Source organism: Chelonia mydas, chromosome 2, assembly GCF_015237465.2.
Source record: "Chelonia mydas isolate rCheMyd1 chromosome 2, rCheMyd1.pri.v2, whole genome shotgun sequence".
Classification (NCBI taxonomy): Eukaryota; Metazoa; Chordata; order Testudines; family Cheloniidae; genus Chelonia; species Chelonia mydas.
This window is the reverse complement of record NC_057850.1, coordinates 11,369,117-11,380,084: the sequence shown is the minus strand read 5'-3', so window position 1 is coordinate 11,380,084 and position 10,968 is coordinate 11,369,117. Positions and strand designations below refer to the sequence as shown.

The window sequence follows — 10,968 nt, the reverse complement described above, 5'->3', positions numbered from 1 at the left end:
TCATCAGCCTTCACTCCATCTGGCTAATGCAATCTGTTCCCAGTTTAACCCTTCAAAACACCGGAGTGCAATTGTTCTTGCCACACGCAGGCACATACTTATGCCTTTCAGACTAGCCAAAAAGCAAGACCATATCTACTACTGCAAGTTCCCAGTAGGCCAAAAAACATCAAGATACTGTTCCTTGAATTCTTCCTGAGACCAACAAAGGCTTTCCACTATTTACAAATCAAAAGCATTTAGAGACAATCATCATTATTTTTTTATTTATTTAAAACAAGGAATGCCTTGTCACTATTATATAGGAAAAAAATATACATCCGCCTATTTATACCCATCCTCATCCAAGCATTTCAAAAAATATAATTCCTATTCATGCAGGTAGTTGCTGCACAAAAAAATAAAATAAAATAATCGCCTTCATAATAATAATAAATTTTATAAATTAGACCAAAGTAACAAAAAGAAACTCTATAGTTCCAACAATTTCCCCAATTTCTCTTAAAAAATTCTACTTGCACAACAAATTGTTGGAACAGTAGCAAATGGTGAAAGTAAATGTAGTTAAATCAATGATATTATTTGCTTTTGATTATTAATTCCATTGCTAGTTTTTCTTGTGTTTTTTTTATAATGCATACCAGTTTTACAAAGTGCATGCTTTATTTTTATTTTATTTTATTTTTAATTTTGAACTGGCAAGCTAAAATGATCCATCTTTTCCTGTCTCTTTTTTTTATGTTAATACAATCTAAAATCTAGCATTCAAAAATTTATCATGATACACCTGGTATATTGACTGCTTATGACACATGCTTGAGTTGGCAAAAACAAAACAAATTGGCTCCCCCGTCCCCTATTCTTTTGGAAGCAGTCTAAAAGTTAAAAGCAGGCTGGAACACAATTGCTTCAAGGGGAAAAAAATTAATACCTGATGCGTTTTTGTCACATGGCACTAGTTGTGGAATTGCACACACACGCACTCAACACACACGCGCACACGCACACAGCGACCTGCTTGAGAGGAAAATAGTTTATTAGGTCAGGAGTGCCAATGGCACATGAAGGCTCCCAGCTTTTGTGTGCAACTTTGGATTTGGTACCCACTTCATGTCACCTCGAATCCTCTGAAATCCACCGAGGGGGTAATGTAAGGCATACTTTTCTGGAACAGTAATAATCCATGCTTCATGCTCAAGAGCTGAGTCTCAGAGGAGGACTGGCTTTTTCTATTCCCTTTGGCCTCGCTCCGTCTCACTCAAGAAACAAAAAAGGTAATTGGGGGAAACAAGTAAAGCAAAAGAAGACAAATCACTTTAAATGGACTTTCGCCTTTTCATCAGCCTGTGGTTATCTGTAAAGCTGTGCAACCCAGGTGAGATGGAGCTAACAGGAGATGGGAAAAGGCTGTTTTTCAATGTGCTTGGTGAGATCTCTTCTATCTTGTAAGAGATGGAGTGAAAGTACTGAGGATTCAGCTTGGAGCTGAACGAATTTTGGTGCGACACCATCCGGCTGGTGTACTCATGGGACCTGTAACACATGCAGGAACAAACCGACTGAAGGTCTGTTACTTCGGCCTTGTACCGTGGCCGAACATGCTGGCTGTCCTCTTGGATGTGGATAATCATGCTGTTGCGGTTCCCTGCCAGGGATGCCCGCTCCTCGGCATCCCGTCTCTCGTCCTCACTGTTCATGGTTAAGAACCTGAGAACAACCAGATTTAGAAATGCCCCAATGACTGTCAACCCCACTAGAATGTACATAAAGCTAAAAGCCACATAGAGTGGCTTCTTTTGGAGGGCCCCTTTGGTCTGCAGGGCCACATAGTCGCCAAATCCTATCGTAGTCAATGTTATAAAGCAGTAATAGTAAGCATGGAAAAAGCTCCACTCCTCATACTGGGAAAAAGCTGCTGCTCCAATGCAGAGGGTTCCCATGCAGGAGAAGAAACCCACAGTGACCATGTTTTCCATGGAGACATCAGTGCTCCTCATCCCGCAGCATTTTTTGATCCGTTTCAGGAGGTACTTGACAAAGGTGTTCATGCGCTCACCCAGGCTCTGGAACATGACCAGTGTCAGTGGGATCCCCAGGACAGCATAGAACATACAAAAGGCTTTCCCGGCATCTGTCCCTGGGGCAGCATGTCCATAACCTGGAGAAGGAAAGGAAAAGACAGGAGAGTCAGCAAGGAGGGGTAATTCCTTAAACTTCCTCATCATACCAGCAGAGCAAATCACCAACAAAAATAACTCAAGCACCCTGTCAACCCTCACGTCTTCCCCAGGCAGAATACTCTCCTCAATGGAGAAGTCAAAGCCACCTCTTTCAAAGTCTTTGGAAGGCACAAGTGGCTCCTACTTTAATAAGGACTTCTTTGCTGCCGCAGCAGAGGAAAAGCTCAGCTTGGGAGTTCCTGAAAACACTGCCGTGATGAACTGCCCCTATTGTAACAGGGGGCTCCCAAAGCCAGCTAAAACCCAAGATGTGCATGTGCCTGAGGAAAAGACGGGATGAGGGAGTGGAAAATCTATTGCGTTGTGATCCAATTTAAATAAAAGCCTTGTCCTTGTAAGCAAGCAAGAAGGGTGACAACACTGTTTAATGGCAAACAAAATTATATACAGAGTTCATTTGCTGGAGAAGTTTCACTTCCTTCCTGAAGGGTTTACTATGGTGTATAGCATAACATTCAACCTCCATAACTGGAAATGGATGTCTTCCCTGGGGCAGTTAAAAAAACCAAAACACACCTGATACCTGGCATTGGAATGTGGTCCATTGCAAAAGCAGGGGATTTTGATGACCTCAGAGATAAGTATTCTCTGGCAGGAGTGATTCAGCAGTATCCAGAGAACCTTCAGAGGTAGAGAAACCATCCCAAACCTCTCTCCAGTTTGGTGGTGGAATTTTAACAAGCTTCTCCTAGGGACCCTGTGACAGACACTCATTGCTGGAAGATTGTAGGGTTTTGAGGGGAGGGTTAAGGCTTATTTTTAATTACAGAGGAATGCACAATTGACTCAGCTCCTTCTACAATTACTAGAAATGGTTGGAACTATTAACTATATCAGGTGACTCAGGTAGTCCAGGACCGGGTATGAGGTATGTTTCATGTTATATTAGTAGGGATATAAGAACTGGATTGCATTGAGTGAGAACCTACCCAAACCTTCACCCAAACCAATGTGACCTAACTTTTTCACCCCACATTGTTGCACAAATCTGTACTACCTGCTAGGAGTGGGAGTGTGAAAATACCTAGATCCCTGCGCGGATACAAAATTTGTATCTGCACCTGATCTGCAATCTGCAAACAAAGTGCGTGGATATCCGTGGATATAAAGCAGATATCTGCAGATTTGCAGGGCTCTAAAAATACCTCAAGAGAGAAAGCTCTTGCAGGAATTCTTGTCCAGTTTTGCAGTCCTAAGAGGTTTCACAGAATCTAAGTGTCCTATTCCCCACTCCATATTATGTTGCGGAATATGACTCTTGTAGACTCAATGGAGATACACAGGTGTAAAGCTGGAGTGGAGAATCAGGTCTATAGATGGTCATAACCTAGTGAGCCATCTAATGCATCTCTTTGCCAGTGCAAGACACACACAGGAGCATGGGATAAAGGTCTCAACTTTTAGATATTTATCCACACTGAATTTAATCTCAGTGTGGAATTCACTCCCATGCAGAGAGATTGTACAAGGTCTTACTCACCACCTATTTTCCACTTAAGTCCTCCAAATAGGATTTAAAGTGGAATGTAGATGGTCTCTTGGCCCTCCACATAGTAGTGAATTTCTTTTGACATTTCCCCAGTCAATATTGCAGCCCTACTCTATTTTCAGCCAGCCTCTTGGCCCAAAAATTACCCATTTGCAATGTGCACAGTATGAATTGCAACTAGCAGTCAGCTACACTGCTGCGGGTAACGGTAGTAAATTGTCCTGCACCTGGCTACCGATACAATGATCTATTAATGCACTTTCACCAGAACTCAGTACTGAATCCCATGCAAAGTAGAAAGAAACACTGGTCTAGAAAAAGAAACAAAAAACAGAAACTACATCTTCAAAGAGCCAGTAACAACCTTTCTTAACTCAACTGCTACTTGCTGGCAGCTGGATGGTGATATAAAAACAAGTCTGCAAAAAAAAAATAGAAACAAGTTATTTTTAAGATTACAAAAAGAACAAATTGATTCACCTGTTGTACCAGACCTTGTTTTCAGCTCTTTATAATAAGCAGCTTCCAAATTTCCTGGGGGAATAAATGCCTCCCATAGATGGATGCTGGATTTGTTCCACCTGACTATCCCTCAATAAAGGCTATAATTGCCTCTCATTACTAAGATCAGCTTTTGAACTACAGGGGTGTTAATTAAAGCAAGGACATCTTCCCATTTTATAGCTTTAGTTACAGCTGATAAAGAGGAGGAAAGCTTCAGAAAATGTGATTTTCCAGATGGTGACAGAGATGGCAGTTGGTAGAAACAGCTTTCACTTTGGGCTCTAAAGAAAATGGTTAGGGATGAAAAAATTTTTCCTTTGAAATTGTCCAATCCCACTCCTTAAGGATCCTGAGACACAATTTGGAAAGATTATAATAAATTAATATTATGCACTTACAGAGCATCTTCCATCCGAGTTTCTCAAAGTACTTTACAGACCCTGTAATTAATTCTGTCTTACAATACTCCTGTGAGATAGATAAGCATTAGTAGCCCCATTTTACAGATAGGAAAAGTGAAGCACAGATAGATGGTGACTTCTCACAAGGTTACACAGCTAGAAAGAGAATGCTTACTATATAACTTTAGCCTTTAGACCATACTCACTGCATCAATGTAGGTTTATACAATCTGATATATCACAGTGTGAACACAAACACATAGGACAGACAAGGCCTTTTTTACTGAGATGGAATCAGACCTTTAAAACAGGTACATGAGTGCTAGGCAAAGCACATTTCTTTAGTGCAGACAAGGCCTTGGAGCATGCGTAGCTCTGTGGCACTGGCCTCAGAGATTAACAGTGAAATGCTCTGAACTTTATGAAGCAAAGGCAAAACTCTCATGTGCTTCAGCGGTGCAGAATCAAGCCATAAACACTGTAAATCAGCTAAGTTCTTTACACTTTAATAATGTAGGTCTAAAATTTAAAATGGGACACTGTCCCTTTTAATTTCAAACTCCCTCAGAGGCCCAATGTCAGAAGCGAGAGGGATCAAAGTTTGCCAGAAGAAAGTGGAAGATAAACAGTTTTAGTTTTTCTTACCTGTAAATAGTGCTTCTCCAGTGGATAAGGTCAGGCTCCAACTAGATGGGTTTTACTTACAACAAGCCTCGGTGGACACAAGTGACCACTTCAGTAGCAGAAGCTGACTCTTGTTAACTTCCCCAGCACAAATACCACTGCACTTTATTCAGATATGAAGAGAAGTACTTACAAGTTGGGAGATGAGAGACACTGGGCTGAAATGAGCCTGGTTACAGAAATAAAGGCATCTGAATACACATGGTATGGGGTTTTCAGCTTAGCTCATTTTCACCACCCTGAGAAGGGGGTGAAGGTTATGCAGAGGACACTAGGACCATGATATTGAGAAGACATCCATTTAAGAAGCTAAGGGAATGAAGAAAACCAGGGAACTGGGCATGCACAAGAAAGGAGAAGAGGTCCATAAAGGTGACACACCATGTCTACACCAGGGAGTGGAGCACTGCAGAGAAGACAGCTCCTTCTGCCAGGTTAGAGTTTCTGCTGATTCTGAATGTGAGCAAGTTTGATGTGCCTGGGAGATGAGCAGTGGATAGAGCAAAGAGGTTTTGCTCTGCTCAGCTGAGCAATAGGATCAAACAGTAGAGAAGCCCAACCTGTGGAGCCTTAACTTGGAGCAGGGCCATATCTATCTAGGTATCTAGAAGGCTCCCATCACAGCAGTATCTGGACTGGCAGAATGCAAGGGTCTGGTTAACAGCAGGCAGACATCTCTGAGTTGGTGGACTGGGAGAGTGATCCCTAACGTTTAAGGAGACATTACCAGATGGAACAGGGGGTGTACAAATGACTTGTATTTCACCTTGAATGGTGGGAACAAAGTGACTTCTGTACCGTGCTTTCCCTGTTAAGCCCAGATGTTTGCTTAGGCTTCACTGATGGAATTCTTCAGTTAGTCCTGGTTTGGAGAAGGACAGTCAGGCATGAGGAATGTGTCATTTCTCAAAGTGTTATCCCTGTTTTGGGCCGATCTATGTCAATTGCAATTTCCTTCCCAGCTATGGCTGAGGTGATATGAAGGGTGTCCAGTTCCTCAAAACAGTCATGCAAAATGGTTGAGAGGTTTAGTCATGAGAGGCAGAGACTCGGGTCACCACAGCCTCATCCCAAATTGGTCACTGAGTTGCTTTCTTCTTTGCTGGCTCTGGGGGATGCTTCTGGTACTCAACTGCACTCGTGCCTAAGGACAATTCTGGAAAATCAGCAAGATCTAAACACTCTTGTTTGCTCCGGTCATAGCACAGTATAACTTGGGAGGCTTGAGGCAACTTGCTTTGTTCCATTAAGTTGGCTGTTCCATTGCTTGCTTGTGCCCTTTTAAGTGTAAGGAAAAAGGAAACCCACTTAGTTGGAGGCTGGCACTGTCCAGTCAGGGAGAAATACTTGGTTAGCTTCCTTTCAAGCTTCTAAAAGAGTAGTACAGACACGGTACTGGCATCTTAAAGTCCCACTCATCCAACAAGGTGAATGCCATTGAATCACATTGAGTTCCTGTGAGGAGAAAGACACTCTCAAGACAGCTGGGAGTATTAAAGCACCAGCACTAAGCAAACAAGAAAATGTAACTGTGATTATGCATCTTATCTCCTGGAATAAGCAAGAAAGTGATAATTGGTATAATAAATTAAAAGGGAAACAAATCCTAAACATTCCCAGTGCAGCGTGTCTACACTGTGTCCACCTTATTTAGACCATTAGCAGTCCAGGGCAGAGTCTGCATCTGTACTCTGTGTCCTGTGCTCTCAGTTCTTTGGCCAGGCGTGGCTGCATCCTAGGCCCTCGTATCAGACCAAGCACATGGTCAGTGCTTAACAAATCATCATATTAAAACTGAAATGTACAAACAACAAGCTCTTTGGTATTTGTAATCAGTGTCAAACCCACGGGGAAGCTGCAGAGCTGCTAGGTTCATTCACATTTACAGCAGTTTTCAGACCATCTCGAGTCCCGAAGTAGCACAGTTCTCGGTGTTAGTCAGGGGGCAGAACTGTTTCCTGTGGGGAGTAGGTTTTGTTTCCTCTTTCCTTCTCATATCATTCACTGCGGTGACGGACACTTGGCATCTCTCACCGGGCCATCTCTTCTTTGACAACAGCACGTGCAAAAAATGAACTGTGCCAGCCCCGTGACTCAACCCTTTCTTACTCATTCTGGCTGCAGCTCCGCAAGGCAGAAAATGAAACGGGAATGATGGCATCTGCAACTCAGACAGGGAGGCATAATTCAGATAAAAAAGCCAAACTGATGTCACAGGTTCACTTCAGAGGCGTATCTACACCAGAGAAAGTGCCACAGAGAATTACTGGCACTTTTCTGACTTCAGCGCCTCCGCTTCAAATGGGAGGGAGAGGAAGCCGCATCCTTTGCATTATAAAGATGAAAACGGGTCTACGTCAGGGTTTGGCAATGGGGCTCTGGAGTTGGCTCCGCTGCTAGGCTTGTGGTGACCAAAAGCCATTCCCATCTGCTCAGTGGCAGGTGTGAAGGGAGCTGGTGGGCTTTGCTCGCTTCCCCATGAATAGCAGAAAGGAAAGCACTATCGCAACTGGCAGTCTCAGCAGACAGGCCGAATACTGAATGGACCATGGCGATTGAAGTCTCTTCTTGCCTTCAGAGATGACCCCCTTAGATGCGTGCACAGCTACCGTCCGTGAAACTCATTTGTTCTGGACGGACTTCAGTCCTTGGGGCTGCCAATGATTTAAAAAATGATAAGTAACAGGCCCCGCCCAAAACCAGCACTGCAAACTGTTACGGCCCAAAAGGGCTTCCCAGCACCAGTGGAGAGAGGTGAATTGCAGACCCACAACTTCACTTTCCCACAAGCTGATCCTAATTATTAAACAACGTTAATCCCTTGATAACAAATCAAAGGGGTTCACCCAGCGGTGAGCTGGAGCCGGTTCACACCAGTTCGCTAGAACCGTTTGTTAAATTTAGAAGACCTTTTAGAACCGGTTGTTCCGCAAGGGACAACCGGTTCTAAAAGGGCTTCTAAATTTAACCGGCCAAAAGTGGCACCTTACGCACCGACTCCACAGGTGCTTCAGGGCTGGAGCACCCAAGGGGAAAATTTGGTGGATGCAGACCCCCACCGACAGCTCCCCACCCCACCCCCGGCCCCAGCTCACCTCCGCTCCGCCTCCGCCTCCTGCCCTGAACACGCTGCCCCGCTCTGCTTTTCCGCCCCCGGCCCCGGCTTCCCGTGAATGAGCTGTTCGCATGGGAAGCTGGGGCAGGCTGAGAAGCAGACGGCGGCTTCCCGCTCAGGCCCAGGGAGGCGCAGGTGAGCTCGGGCGGGGGGGGGGGGGGCGCAAGGAGGGCCGCCTGCGCCGCAGCAGGTAACCCGGCGGGAGTGGGGGGCTCACAGGGGAACCGCTCCCTGCCCCAGCTCACCTCCGCCACCCTCGGCCTGAGTGGGAAGCCGCCGCCTGCTTCTCTGCCCTCCCCGGCTTCCCGCCGAACAGCTGATTCGCGGGAAGCCAGGGGGGAGAGGGGGTGCGGAGAAGCAGAGCAGGGCAGCATGTTCAGGGGAGGAGGCGGAGGCGGAGCGGAGGTGAGCTGAGGCCGGGCACTGGGCGGGGAGCTGCCAGTGGGGGCTCTGCACCCACCAAATATTCCCCGTGGGTGCTCCAGCTCCGGAGCACCCACGGAGTCGGCACCTAAGGCGGCACTTTTGATGTGATCAGTGAGGGGAGCGGCCTCCCAGCTACGAGGCCCTGCCCCTAGGAGCCAGAGGGACCTGCCGGATGCTTCCTGGGAGCTGCCCCAGGTAAGCACCGCCGGACTCCCCACCTTGCCCCCCGGCAGGTCCCTCTGGCTCCTAGGGGCAGGTGGCCCACTACGGTGGCCCACAAGACCCTGCTGCCCGGCTCTGTGGGCAGTCAGGGGACAGGGGAGGGGGGTGGATGGGGCAGGGGTCGTGGGGGGGGGCATCAAGGAACGCAGGGGGTTGGATGGGGCAGGAGTCCCAGGGGGCGGGGGTGGGCAATGACCCCCCTCGTGGGGTTAGGAGGGAACCAGTTGTTAAGATTTTGGCAGCTCATCACTGGGTTCACCATTCTTTTTCCCAGGCAGCCTTTCAGTGGAGAAATCCATTTTTTCGGCAGTGCTATCATCCACTGCCATAACGCCTCAGGTTGTGCTTTCGTTAGCGTGCTTTTTAAAAGAATGGGGCATGATCGTTATTGGATGGGAGACATCCAAGGAAAATCTGTTCGCTGGAGGAAGCAGAGTTGTGTGAGGACAAGTTTCCCTAGATGCCAACATAAGCCAGTGACCCAACATGGTGCCAGGTGGCGCTGTGCTCCTGGAGCATCCATCTTTCCCATCTTCTGACCACCTGTGGTTATTAAACATCCCGGGCAAAATTTTCTGCAAGATTGGAGGGCTAATCCCAATTCCTGGCTTGATTATAGTCTGCTGAATTAAATTTCCCCTCCGAGTTTCTGATGGTGTTATTACTCTTCCTGTCTGTTGCATAGCATAGCTGCTGCATTCCACCCCAGATGTGGCTATGTATCAGTGATGACTGGAGTGATATCCAAGCCAACTAAACTATTCAGCGACCCAGAGAAAGAAAAGTAAACAAATCAGATTCCTGTCAGAAAAGCAGCAGCTCTCCATCCAACCTGTGCTCTGAGCCTGGTTCTCCTGGATGAAAGATGCCTTGTTAATATAGCCGTCCTCCCTGGCATTCAAGCACACAGTCTGGAAGTTTTTCTGACTCCTCCCTCTCCCTTGTCCCATATATCCAAGCCATCTTTTTGTTCTGTATTTGTACAGCACCTAGCACAATGGAGCCCTGGACCATGACTAAGGCTCCTAGGCACCGCAGGAATACAAATAAATACAAAATAACAATATCCAAATCCTGCTGCTTTTTCTTCCTGAACATCTCCAGGATCCACCCTTTTCATTCCCTTCCTACAGCCAGGTTCAAGCCCTCAGTATATCTTGCCTCAACTACTGCTACGTCCTCCCCTCTGGTCTCCCAAACGCATGCATTGTCCACGTATAAAATGCAGCGGCTAAAGTCATATTATACCACAACACGATGGCTTTCTCTCTGTTCAGGGTGACGTGGTGACATGTAGCGATGTCACACACTGCTGTGAAGATGTCATTGTCACAGATAGGAACCCTGCAGAGTTTGGGGAAAGTCCACTGCAACCTTCATCTCAGGGGGGTGAGTGTCAAAATCTTAGCGGTATCCCCGATGAAGATACCATGTATGAGGGTGGCTCAGTTTATAACCATTCCTTATCTTTCCTCTGCTACTGTACACCCCACCTTTCCCAATAACCATCCTTCCTCCCAGGATGCTTCCTACAATCCACTCTGATTCATAATGTAAGTCCATATACACTGTTTGGAAATTACACCGAACAGTTCATGTTATATCAGGGTCCACAGGGCGCAGCAGGTGACTTGTGTGGCTTTGTTCTCACTGGGAATCTTTCTTGTTGAACTTGAATCAAGTTTTTTAAGTTGCTCACATAAAACAAGTTTAAATTAGCCTCAGCAGAGACTTGGCTGGGTCTGTGGATCTCTCCAAGATATAGGCAGGGACATAACAGGCAGGAGGAATGGGCTGCTTCTCCTCTGATCGGCTAAGTTATATGTCAGGTGCCAGCCTGAGCCATTATTCGTGAGGGTGGGAGGCCAAGCCAGATCGCTGTACATC

General features: G+C 46.2%; 1 protein-coding gene across 1 annotated transcript; it reads right to left on the bottom strand.

Annotated features, from left to right (window-relative positions):
* Nucleotides 1-252: 252 nt before the first annotated feature.
* On the bottom strand, nt 253-4,319 carry KCNK9 (potassium two pore domain channel subfamily K member 9). The gene is made up of 2 exons (XM_043539049.1): nt 4,210-4,319; nt 253-2,158 (listed from the first exon to the last, which is right to left on the bottom strand). The coding sequence occupies exon 2, from the start codon at nt 2,109-2,111 to the stop codon at nt 1,317-1,319; it is 795 nt and encodes a 264-aa protein (XP_043394984.1). The 5' UTR covers nt 2,112-2,158; nt 4,210-4,319; the 3' UTR covers nt 253-1,316.
* Nucleotides 4,320-10,968: the final 6,649 nt, after the last annotated feature.